The sequence below is a fragment of the Halyomorpha halys genome, unplaced genomic scaffold (assembly GCF_000696795.3).
Source record: "Halyomorpha halys isolate HHAL.00 unplaced genomic scaffold, Hhal_1.1 Scaffold441.1, whole genome shotgun sequence".
NCBI lineage: Eukaryota > Metazoa > Arthropoda > Insecta > Hemiptera > Pentatomidae > Halyomorpha > Halyomorpha halys.
Genome location: NW_027106497.1, coordinates 756068 through 769137, shown reverse-complemented (window position 1 = coordinate 769137; position 13070 = coordinate 756068). Strand labels below are relative to the sequence as shown.

Sequence of the window (13070 nt, the reverse complement as noted above, 5' to 3'; positions counted from 1 at the left end):
CAAACTGGTGGTCAGGAATAACATGATATGAGTCAAGGATTGGATAGAGACGTTTTAATAAGAGTTTTTCTAGGATTTTGCCCATAATGGGCAGGAGCGAAATAGGACGGTAGGAAGATGGATATTCAAGTGGCTTGGAGGGTTTGGGAAACATTTTTAATTCGTATAGTTAAATTTAATTGAATACTAAAAATGGGTAGATAATAAAGGGAAAATATTTTCAGGCGATAAAACTGTTTACCATAAAAACGTTTTGTTATTAGCTCGAAGTTTTATTTAGCACAATCATATTGAGGGAAGGAAACCCTCACCACAATCCATATGGATCTTTTGAGAGTGCTCGTTTCTGATTTATAGCCCTCTTGAATCCATATCGTGTGTATGCATATATATATGTATGTATGTATGTATGTATAGAGGTACCATAGACAATAAAAGTTCAGTCTTTGAGTTTACTTCAAGCGTTTCATTTCCCACTCCTTCCTCTCCTATTTTTAGTTTTCACTTCACTAAAAGATAACTGGTGCCGAAACCCGGAAACTTGTGATACCGGAGTAATTTTAAGCCTAAAAGAAAAAAAAAAGAAAAAAAGTTTTCATTCTTCTCTTTGAATTATGACCAGTAACGGAATAGTGAGAGCAGCAGTTCTGAACCTAGAAGATCTGAACCAAAACAACCAACCTCAAGCTGCATTCAACCAACCTTTATCTGCAGGGAACCCACCTTCGGAAGAAGAAACCACTACCAGAAGGCTCTTTAGCGCAACCTCATGCCACGATGCTAGAATGGATTAAGGTCTGTATGGCAAACGCCCAGGACCTGAGGAAGGCAGTGTCGGAACTAGAAAAATTCACTGGAGAGACCAGAAAATTAAATTAAAGGGGGCGATCGCCTATAGGGGCGAATAGAAGGGAAGATGTGGGAGATTCTACTAGATAGGGAGGATGGAAAGTCATTAAATGTAGTGGACGTCTGTAGAGTGAAGATAAACACCCTAAATCAGATTCAAGCAGACTAAGAAACCCCTTGGAGAGTTAGGAAGCAAAGATTAAAGAAGGCGTATGAAGGAGGACGGTGGGCCCCACAGGAGGACATATTTACGATGATCAGGGAGACATTGAAACCGAAACAGTCTAGTGGGAAGTATGCCGAGGAACTTCTGGAACGCTACAACAGAATTGCACACAAACTCAGCGAGATGATGGAAACAATACAGAAGATAACTGTAATACTGCTAACAGTACAGGGTCGAATTCAATTCCTATCCATGATACTGCAGATTCAGTTGGCAAAAGAAGGAAGGAGGGGTTTGTGAGAGAACACTCGTTTGTATAAAGCAATTGTGGGGTGTGACCTGCTAGGGAAGGTGGGTGCTTGGATTAAGAATAGAAAGGGGAATATGGAGGATTAAGATAGAAAGTAAAACCTAAAAATGTCGTCAACAACAGAGGAACGAGGGTGCGCGGATTGGGGCTATCGATCAAGTCGAGGACTGGAGACAGCGACTCAAGAGGGAATACAAGGATAATTTTTTTTAAAGAATGGTATATCCTCAGGGCAACCGGGAAGACTGTCCATGAAATCCCACTTAAGTAGGAGAAGGTGACGTACGTAATGGAGAGGAGATACCCACAAGAACTACGTCACCACATCGGGGAGGAACTCGAAAGTATAAAACGTCTGGGAACCATTATTGACAGTACGTCTCCGTAGGCGAAAGTACCGAGAGGTACAGGGTTGTAATAGACTACCGGAACCTGAATTAAAATACGATAGATGAGAAGTATCTAATCCCCAGATTCGAAGACATTTTGGACAAACTAAGCCGGATGACGATATTCAGCACACTGGACTTGAAGGCTGGGTATCATCAAATTAAAATTCATCCTAATGATCAACATAGAACGGCATTTACTTTTGGGAGGGGCATTGACCTTTCAGTGTCTCATGGACGAGTTTCTGAGAGAAATTGACGAACCCGTCTGTCATTCACATGGATGAACTCCTTGTTTTCAGTAAGAACGAGTTTGAACACGTGCGACACTTAAATAGCGTGTTCCAGAGAATAAGACATTTTGGGCTCAGATTGTTGGGGAGGAAAGTCAGTGCTGGGACAGGAGCAAATAAAATTTTTGGTCACACGATTTCTAGGGAGGGAGTTGAACCAGATGCGGATAAAGTTGTAGCTATACAGAAAATGGCGATATCTAGTGACATAAAAGGAATTCGGAGGTTGTTAGGGACTCTAGATTATTACAAGAGGTTTGTACAAGAAATGGCGGAGTATCTCGATCTACTCATCAATCTGGATCGCTCGATGTTATTCAATTCTCAGAAGATGGTAAGTGGTTCCCACACTGGAAAATTTACAAGACCACTGTGTCTGTCCATTTCTCAATAAGCAACATTTTTTTAAAAAGTAAACGCCTCAAATTTCCAATTTTCATGTGACAAATCATTCGACCCGAAAGTTCGTAGCCCACTCAAAACATCCGTTCATGTATAGTATTGTTATGAAGTTTCAATGGATACAATTTAGGTTTAATTAAAGTTTACTGATACCCGAATTATAACTGTATAACGTGATGTTTTCCAGTAGAATTACATAATTATTTATTACGTAAACTGTTGCTTACAGATATTCATTATAAGCTATGCAGCTTTATCAATTGTTGGTGTGTTTAATAGATTTTCTTGTTAATATTATATTCGTTATACGAATGAGCATGGTATCGCTTATAGTCCGAATGTATGAAAGAGAAGCAAGAAACGTATCTTATGTGCAAGAATAAACAAGTAAATTATATATTTAAAAAAACTGTATCCAATAGTTATTCCATCCTCTCTCCTAAAAATCCTACTTATTGGCCTACATCCCTCAAAAAACGTCCCGATATCCTTGATATATTTGTTACTTCCCAAATACCCTCCTCACAATCCACAATTCAATCTTTACATGACCTCTCTTCAGACCATAGCCCGGTTCTACTTCACATCCATTCTAATCCTATTCCTAGACACTCTCCCCCTTCAATGGTTACAGGACAGGTAAACTGGAAACATTTTCGGACTGATCTAGAAAACGTACTTACTTGACTTAAAAATTTCACTAAAAACAAAAGAACAGATCGACTCTGCTATCGAAACTTTCTAGATCGATAGGAACTACTATCACTAACAATACTTCACCAATGAACGTAAAATGTTTTAGAGAAAACAACTTACCTCATCACATACAAGCATTATTAACAGAAAAATCCCAGGCAAGAGCGAGGTGGCACAGAACAAGATATCCTTCGGACAAAACTCATTACAATTCATTGACTAACAGACTAAAAGCAGAAATTAGAAAACACAGAATACAACATTTCCAGAACTTAACAGAAAACTTAAATACCACTGACAAATCATTATGGAGAACTACTAAAATACAAATCCTTCAACCATCCACTTCTCACTGAAAATAAGACTTGGATACGATCAGATGAAGAAAAAACTCAAATGTTCGGCGAACACCTCTTCAAAACTTTTAATCCCTATCGTGATATCCTTAATCCAACCCATCTTGAACATGTTGAAGCAGAGATTACAATTCTACTACAAATAACTCTTCCTCCTAATGCCCTTTATCCCTTAGAAATAATGAACATCATCCACCAATTACCTTCTAAAATAGCTCCTGGCCACGATCTTACCACAGCACACATTCTGAAACAGCTCCCTCGTAAAGCCATTCTATTCCTTACCTATATCTATAATGCTACACTCCGATCCACCTATTTCCCTGACCCCTTGGAAAATGTCTATAATAAAAATGTTTCCCAAACCCTCCAAGCCACTTGAATATCCATCTTCTTACAGTCCTATTTCACTCCTGCCCATTATGGGAAAAATCCTAGAAAAACCCTTATTTAAACGCCTCTATCCAATCCTTGACTCATAGCATTTTATTGTTGACTACCAGTTTGGATTTAGAGCATCTCATTCTACCATACAACAGATTCATCGAGTGGTTGATGTCATATCTTCCACATTGGAGTGCGGTATGTACTGCATGGGAGTCTTCCTCGATGTTGAACAAGCTTTTGATCGAATCTGGCATCCAGGTCTGCTCTATAAACTTCGTCAATTCCTACCCCCTTCATGTTTCCTTATAATCCGCTCCTACCTCTCAGATAGAACCTTTAAAGTAAATCATAATCTAGCCTACTCATACAACACAGTCCTAACAACATACGCTGATGACACATGTATACTTTCTGTATACAACGACCCAACTAATGCATCACAAACACTACAGGCACACATAACATCTATTGAAGAATGGTGTAAAAACTGGAGAATCAAAATAAATCCTAACAAATCTCATCAGATCATCTTTACTCTCCGTCGTAAACCTCTACCCTCCTGTCCTACAGTATCCTTTCTAAATACTCCACTAACGCCTGTTGAACAGATTCGATACTTAGGACTCCACCTTGACAAGAGACTTACTTGGAATCCACACAAAAGACTGAAACGACAAGAAACTGCTCGTAGATTCCGATTGCTGCAACACTTACTTGACAAACGCTCAAAACTTCCCATTCACTACAAAAAATTAGTATACAGTACGATAATCAGACCAATTTGGATATATGGAATTGAGCTCTGGGGCTCCACCAAACCATCAAATTCCTCCCGCATCCAATCCTTACAATCCAAAATCCTACGTAAAATCCTTGGTGCTCCTTATTATATTATTATATTATACATTACAAATAAACTCATTCACAAAGACATTAACATCCCATTCGTTGCAGATTTGGCCCAAAACAGATATGCGTCTTTTCATTCCAAACTCCTTAACCATCCTAACCCATTAATTCTTAATCTTTCATCCTTAACAATCTCTAATAATCCTCCGAGGCGTCTGAAAAGAAGTTGGCCGCGGGACCTTCTAATTTAAATTAATGTTTCAAGTACCACCAATGGGTGGTTCCTTCCCAAGATTTTCAAGTGTATATGAAACATACAACATATTTACTTATTGTATTGATTATTTTGTACAGTTGTAAATTACATTAAATAAATAAATTTTTAAAGAATTATAATTCTTTAAAAATTTATACAGACATCTGTATCTATAATATTCTTGATAGCTATCAGCTAGTACTCACATAGATTGTCTGAATAAATTTTTAAAGAATTAAAAAAACTGAAAAATTTACATGAAAATCATTCAAAATGTTTTATTCAACTTCATTTTATTGCGGCTAAAAGCAATTGCGGCCCGATTAAGCTTAATAGATTTCATTATTCATTTGTCAATCTCTAAAAAAATTCTGGTTCTGTACAATTTTCACCTATTACAAGAAAATATTTCTTCATTTTAAACTTGTTTCGTAGGACAGCTGTGAATACAATTGCAAAAATAATAGCTGTATCCGCTAACTATTAATGTTTGTACAGCCAGTTAGTTCTCTAGTTTTGGCTTAACCTTCACGAACACCAATACTGATAAACAGATAAAATGCAAGAATGTTGATCTTTTTACTATGTCCAATTAATAAATTCCATTCTATTAGTATGTAATTTATGTACAGTTTCATATTATTTTAAAATACTGTACAAGACTGTTAAGAAAAAGCTTATTATATTCAAAACTACCTGACCCGGCAATACTTCCCTATCGCTATATTTGAGGATGTATGTATAAACATTAATTGAGGACTATTGATACTTTGATATCAGACATATTGACTATCTATGATATTGCCATATATAATAATAATAATAATAATAAGTCTTTATTTATATGTGAATACAAAATGAATTATTTTTAGGAAAAAATTAAAGAACAAAAAAATTAATATTGCCACACATATATAACATAAAATAGTTTTTATATTCTATAAAATCCTCATTGTGCCAAAGGCCTCATTGTGCTTCAATATTGCATTGAATATTATGTATTGGATTATGTATTCAATATAGCAATTCAGACTAACTGGCCTTTCAAAGAGTGGTTAAGGATTTTTTAATAGTGTAACAAAGCTGATATTCTTTTTTACCATCTCAAGAAACCCTTAAATACGAATTTTCGAAAAAGAACATTTTTGGCCCTAACTTTTCGCATTACTTTTGAAAATTAAAAAAAAAAAGAATTAACTTCCCCATGACTCAACCAATCTACACTAAACGTGGCAGTGCTTATGTGCTCTTTAAACTGCACCAAAGGGAACAAGCCGGATTTAATTAAACAAATTAGAACCCAAGATATAAAATAAAACATTTGATACGTTTTTCTTTATTTGGAACTAATAATTCGCCCTTATAGGGCATTAAATCTAAATTTTATTAATTTAGGTTAAAAGAGGAGACATACAGCTTTCCGTAATAATGTAGAAATTCGATAAAATGCAGAGGAATCATAAACGATTATATGAACAATGGTCACCAAAAGAAAATCCTTCAAATAAATCAAGGTGAAAAAATTCAGATTTTTAATTTCTTTGAAAAATGGTATTTGTGGGTTTCAGACGACTCTAAAACTGAATATTATTTCATTTTTCCTAAAAAAAAAATTATCGCTTTACTTTACTGAAATCCTGTTTTTTTTGTTGTTTTTTTTAATTTTTAGTGAATACAAAATCATTTAGTAGAATCAGTAAAATTTTTTCTTATTATTTTATCCAATTTCTACATCAATACAATCGTTGGAAAGCTTAATGTATCCTCTTTTAACTTAAATTAAGGGCAGTATACAATCAACTAAACATTAAGGGTGTAAGAGTCTGAGTCCGTTGTTGATCAAGGATAAAATCCACAAAATTTGTAAAGACTCAGACAGCAAGGTCAGACACATCTATATCCTAGAAATAACCTATTCTTAAAAAAACTACAGCAGACTACAAGTTAGTGGCTGAAAGAATTACCTTGAAAAGTAGTAGAGTATCACTGTAGTGAGAGGAGATGTAAAGGACATGAGGGAGATATACAAGAATTAGGTTAAAAACTACCATCATATACTAAAAAGCTAGTGTCTATTAGTTCATTTTCATAATTATATCGTAAAAAGAAAAGTCACAAAGTATTCCAAAGTCCATATATTTTAACAAGTTATAATATGGTAGTGAAATGGATCACGTAAGACAAGCATCTAATTTTTTTTATAAATTGGGTTTTTTTAATTCTGTAAATGCACAAATTTTACTTGAAATTTATACAGTTTAATTCACAGATGTTCAATTATGAATTTTTATATTTAAATCTCAGAATAAAAATATAACTTGCACATTGGCATTTATGAGTAGTTATATAATATTTTATTATTATGCATTGAAAAATACTAACTAAGCCATAAATTATATAGTGTTTTTGTTTGATTTATTTTTAATAATGGTTTGTAATTACAGGGAAAATTCAACTACGTATCCTCCTTATCCTAAACTAAGTATGAGATCAGAACGCTGTAATTGTAATAAATCTACTGCTAACCAGCTTAGGGTGGGAGAACCACTTCCGACAAGCCATGTTGATCATTGTACAGGATATGTTCATTTTCCAAAACCAAGCGCAAGCCACGCCAATAAGAAAGGGTGCAACTGCAGCAGACAAGAACATTGCAGTAAATAAATCTTGTAGGACAATTTTTAAAAATACAACATACACAATATCAAACACTCCACAACAAATAAAAACTAATTTTAATTAAAATCATTGGATTTTTTTTTTTCAGTTACTATTTTTTTACTTGATTAGTTGTTGGGTTGTATAAATAAAGTTATAAGTTTTTTTTTTATTAATTTGATTTATTCAAAGAAATTTTAGAAAACTAAACGATATTTTAAACTAAAATTTTTTTGAAAATTTAATGACTCTCTTTCAACAATATTAATATAAAATATTTTGAAAAATATATAAAATACAATAAATTGTAGGAGATAACTATTTATAATACAATGTTTAAATCTAAACAGTTGACTCCCGATAACTTGAAAAGCAAAGGATCAGAGAAAAAGTTCAAATTACTGAGAGAGTAAGTAGCTTTAACCTACCACAGGTGTTATTAACACGGTTAAGTCAACTCTTCTGTTATTATCCAGCTTCCATTAGCACTGGGGTGATTTAAGAAGTGTGAAGACAGCAATAGAAGACCAATAGATCAATCAGACCAGGTTAGTCCTAGTTAATTAGTTAAATAGTGTACGAAGTGACAATCTGCCTTCCAATACCTTCTTGTTCTTCACTAAAGTAGAGCCTTGTGTTGTAGGGTACTAGTTTATCGCTGGAGGAATTCCCTACAGTCAATCGGTCAGCGTGTCCCTCACTGAAGTTTCCACACCACTCCATACTACATTCTTTACCCATCACTGTCAAGATGGCTCATACTAGGAATAGCGTAAAACATAGCGCCATACATACACAGATCTTAGCCGATAACAATTCTCTGCCTCCTTCAGATGAAGAAATAGAGATGGAACTTGTAGAAAATCAAGAAGTCAAAGGAGCGAAGAATAGGGGACCTTCTCAGGACGAGGGGAATTCATCCCCGCTACCAAGACATTCTGGCTGAGGGCCGTTCCTGATCCACCTCAGAACTCTGGGATACCTGTGGATCCCTACATGTACGACTTGCTCTTACAGCTGAGAGAAGCTGCAACACCAGCGGTGCAGCGACTACCTCCTATCATTATTTCACCACCTATCTCGCAGCCTTCAATTAAAGAAATATTGAAGACCATTAATATTACTAAATTTTAGAAAAACGCCTCAAGAAAGGAGACTAGACTGTATCTGACCAACTAAAAGGACCACAAGGCACCCACTCTGTTACTAAGATCAAATGGAGCAGTCCAATTCCACTCCTTCCCACCTCGTGGTACAAAGAAGTCGAAAAAGTTCATTTTATAAATATTTTATAAAATAGAAATGTTAATATTCATAGAAAAGCAACACAAGTTCAACAAGAATAGCATTTTTCTTTAATTTAGATTTTTTTTTTCCAATTGCTTTAATTTATTGGTACAGTATTACATAATGAAACTAAAAATAATATTGGAAGCTTTTTTGCAGTTTATGAATGTTAAAACAACAATTTAAAAATAATTATAGAGAATAAACTTTTATTTTTTCAAAAATTTAATTGCACTTTTGACTAAACAAAATAAGAATCAATATTTATCTAACATTAATTATCCACATAAATGAACTTTATCATGAATTTTTTAGTTCAAGATTAAAAAAAAGAAAAACTTACCTTTAACAAAACAGTATCTAAAAAATCCACAACAAACACATACCATTGGAGGGAAAGTCTTAATGCCTCACAGTCTGTCCAACCTCCACTGAAAAACTAGGTGTTCCCAAAAAGTAAAAAATGGAAAGGTATCATTGTTATTTAAAAATGATCAGAAGTTTAAAAAAAAAATCTAAAATATGATCTTTACACCATTTAAAACAGAAAAATAAGACATTAGTCTAGAAAATTCTCACTTATTAGGTGGTATACCTATATAATTATTTCTGCCTTAAAGAGATGTTTTTAGGATGGATTTTTTTTGTATAGGCATCATAGTTTTTATTTTTTGAACTAAGCAACTAATTAGTGAAGAGCTGTCATTTTAACAAAGATTGTCAAATTTAAGTTTTGACATGCTTTTATCAGTCTTAATCCAACCATACAGGATTAATATTATTGAACATGGTATACATAGGACATATGTGAAAAATATGGCTTAAAAGCCCTCAGTCAATATATTGACAAAATGTTGTATTGACTCAATAATATTGAACGTGTAAAGACTTCTTTAGTAATATATAAAGAAAGGAAAGTTACCATAGTATGAGGCTTTCTATTGTTACTTCGAGTTAATTTTCAAAAATTTTTAGCTAAGAACTGTTTGCCAAATAAAATTTTTATATTCCTATCGGTGGTAAGTAAATACTTAACATTACTTATTGGTAAGTAAGTATTAGTAAATACTTATTCTCTCATTACCTGTTTGAAAGTAATTTTTTTTTTTAATTTATGTATACAAAATAACATGAAATAGGCAGTGTTTCTTATTTCATTGTTTTTTCTTTTCCTCAAAACATTTTGACCTGCATTTGTATTAAACACTTGGAAATCAATAACAACCAAAATTGGTGGAGAGTAAAAAAATTGAATTAAATTCTATAACAAACCTTCCACATTAGAAATAGCAACATTAAATGTAATTTTAATTTTCAAACCTTTAAAAAATTGTTTAATTTCAAAAAATAAAATCACTAGACTAACTTGAATCAAAGTAATCTATGAATTTACAATAAAATAAATATTGTTAATTAAACAAAAACCCACTGACTATAATTAAGGTGTTTTTTAATTATGTCAGAATCAATTTCCACTTATATGCAATGTTAAATTGAAGGAATTGGTTGTGTCAGTGGAACAATAGACTTAGCCATTCTATAACCAAAAAATACTCTATTTTCTTCTAAACCAATCTTTAAAAATAAATTTGAAAGAACTGAATAATTTAATATGGTGATAACATTTTTCAATTTGACAGTCACTGAAAAAAATCTTATTTTCCCCGAAAATTAGGTCTTAACTGAGGGTCAACCTACCAAATAGCTTTTACGAATATATTATTTTTTGTGTTATTCATTAAATAAATATATTTCTGTTTATATAGTTCTAAATATCTGTTTATTTTTTTTATAACATAAGTAACTCACCACAATCACAATTTTTCTTTATTCATATTAGGTGTTCTGGTGGTTGGGGACAATAGCAAGAGTGTTAAAACATGCTCAGAAAGTTTAGAAGCTAGTTGGTTATGGGAATTTATGATGTACGTTGTGAGATACGGGCTTAAAGGTAGTTTTATCTTGTTTTTATTTAGCCCTTGCGAAGCTCTGTAAAGTGGGGCAAAATGTTGATAAATATTAAATAGTTTTTAATACTATTTTGTACCTTTATTGACCGCCACCCGGACTATCTTCCAACAATCTACTTCATAAGGTGAACTATCTTCTTCCAAAATAAAATATTCGTTCCAGGAGTCACTTGCCATAGCTTAATATCAACATTAATTTCTTAAGAAAATAAATTTCCCAAAGATTCTTTCAACAATTTATGAAATCAGCCTTAAAAAAACTGGAGATACCATACCAAAAACTTCAATTAATAAAAAAAATTATTTACCATGTTTTATTATCAAACACCTTATTTGTTTTAACAAATAGTTGGCAATTGATCTCGAATGGTCAGATGAGGAAAGTCAGAGCTAGGAAAAAAATAGTTATAAAGAGAATTATGACATGGATACAATTCAGAATTTTGAGAGGTAATAAATAAACATTGTATCCACAACAGTTACAGTTTTATTTATAACTAATTTTGGACCAGATAATTTTCAAGTTAGGTAATGAATGTACATAAATGATAGAAAATTTATTGAAACTAATTTTATACCAATTACTTTTCAGGAGGAAAATTTTGAAATATACATCAATCAATAGATTTACCATTCACTTTATTTTATCTCTTATTTTCATGGTTTAGCAATCATATTGCATTATTTAATTCAACAGTTAAATAGAAAGATTCCATTTATTCATTTAAAATACTATTAAAATGATGCCAATATAAAACTATTGAATGAAATTTAATGGATTAGTTGGACTAGGATGTCACTTAAATAATATAATATTGGAAAAAAATTTTTAATCCTTGATCATTTAATAAAATCATTACAGTACAAAATTTATATTTACTAATGTATTTATACAATTCTGAACATACTTTTAGGGGATTAACAATAAATAATACAAGGAAATGTAAAATAATATTGAATCTTCTATCGGGTTTATTTAGGAAGATATAAACAAAAATTAAATAAAGGAACAAAGTAACAATAATTATTAGCTAGAACTACTAAATGGTGAAATAGAAATACCTTATCACTCTGTCATTTTTACACATTAAAACTTTTTTCATTATGTCCTTGATTACAAAGAAATGTGACTTATAAATATCATATAAACTATTACTTTTTCATAGTAGGCATCGGTCCAGGCCCAGCCATCATAGGAGGTCTCATGGGTCCCATAGGACCGACTGGTCCCATAGGAACCATAGGGCCCATCATAGGAGGTCCAGGTCGCATTCCCATCATTGGTGGCATTGGTCCATGGGGTCCCATCATCATTGGACCCATACCTGGAGGCATTCCAGGTGGTCCCATCATAGGTCCAGGACCTGGTGGTGGAGGTCTAGGTGCAATCCCATTAGGTCCAATAGGTGGAACTCCAGGAGGAGGCACACCAACAGTTTTACCTGGAACTGCAATTTTTCCTGCTTTAAATGCAGCAGTAGTAGCATCAATTAACTGTTGAGCTTGTTCTTCCATCCATTTCTGATAATAGAATTTAACATTATCCTTATGTTTTCTTCCCTGACAGTGGGTCTTCCTCACAGAGGGGGAATCATGTGTTAAATAAGTGTCACAGTAATCACAATAATACTTAGGCATTTTTAATTGTATCAAATACTAATATAGATCACTCAATAACTGTAAATTACACAGTAATAATCACTCTAATATCATTAAAAACACAGGTATAAACACAAACTCATATTGGAAAGGTTATATGACGGTTCATTGCGAGTCGTTTTCTGTTACAATCGATAGGTTGGACAACACTTAACCTCCTTCATAAGTAAAGCAAATAGATCGTTGGCCAGACCTTCGGAGCTCTAGTTAGCGCTTATGTAATTAGTGGGTTTTAAGTAGTTTTATTTCTTTAATTTAAAAAGTTATATTATTAGTTTTGTTGTTGCAAATATTTATTTAATTTATGCTGCTATTTGGAGATATTGTTTTCAACATTTAACCTTTAAATATAACAATATTTATTGATAATTATATTTATTTTGCTACATACATGTTAGTTTATTTTTTTGAACCATCACTGCTACCACAATGTTGCATTGACACCCTCCTAAAAAAAAAAAAAAAGAAAGTTGTCAACCTCTAACCTTTTTTTTTCGTTTTCTCTCTGTTTGAACAGCTACATTTATTGACAGCTAAGAAAAA

The 13070-nt window shown here is 32.9% G+C and overlaps 1 protein-coding gene and 1 long non-coding RNA gene across 5 annotated transcripts in view; one reads left to right on the top strand and one right to left on the bottom strand.

Annotated features, from left to right (window-relative positions):
- LOC136795157 (uncharacterized) overlaps nt 1-8929 on the top strand; it is a 17454-nt gene extending 8525 nt beyond the window's left edge. The window contains exons 2-5 of one of the 4 annotated variants that reach the window (XR_010842725.1): nt 7398-7622; nt 7962-8020; nt 8088-8159; nt 8255-8926. This is a non-coding gene — a long non-coding RNA (uncharacterized lncRNA). The other 3 variants (XR_010842723.1, XR_010842724.1, XR_010842722.1) reach the window with 3 other exon arrangements.
- Nucleotides 8930-11817: 2888 nt separating this feature from the next.
- Nucleotides 11818-12653, bottom strand: snRNP-U1-C (small ribonucleoprotein particle U1 subunit C). Its single transcript, XM_014423817.2, has one exon. The coding sequence runs from the start codon at nt 12504-12506 to the stop codon at nt 12021-12023; it is 486 nt and encodes a 161-aa protein (XP_014279303.1). The 5' UTR covers nt 12507-12653; the 3' UTR covers nt 11818-12020.
- Between the last annotated feature and the right edge of the window lie 417 nt (nt 12654-13070).

Bases quoted from the DNA above. Each gene is read 5' to 3' on its own strand.
- snRNP-U1-C (XM_014423817.2), bottom strand. From the start codon at position 12,506: ATGCCTAAGTATTATTGTGATTACTGTGACACTTATTTAACACATGAT.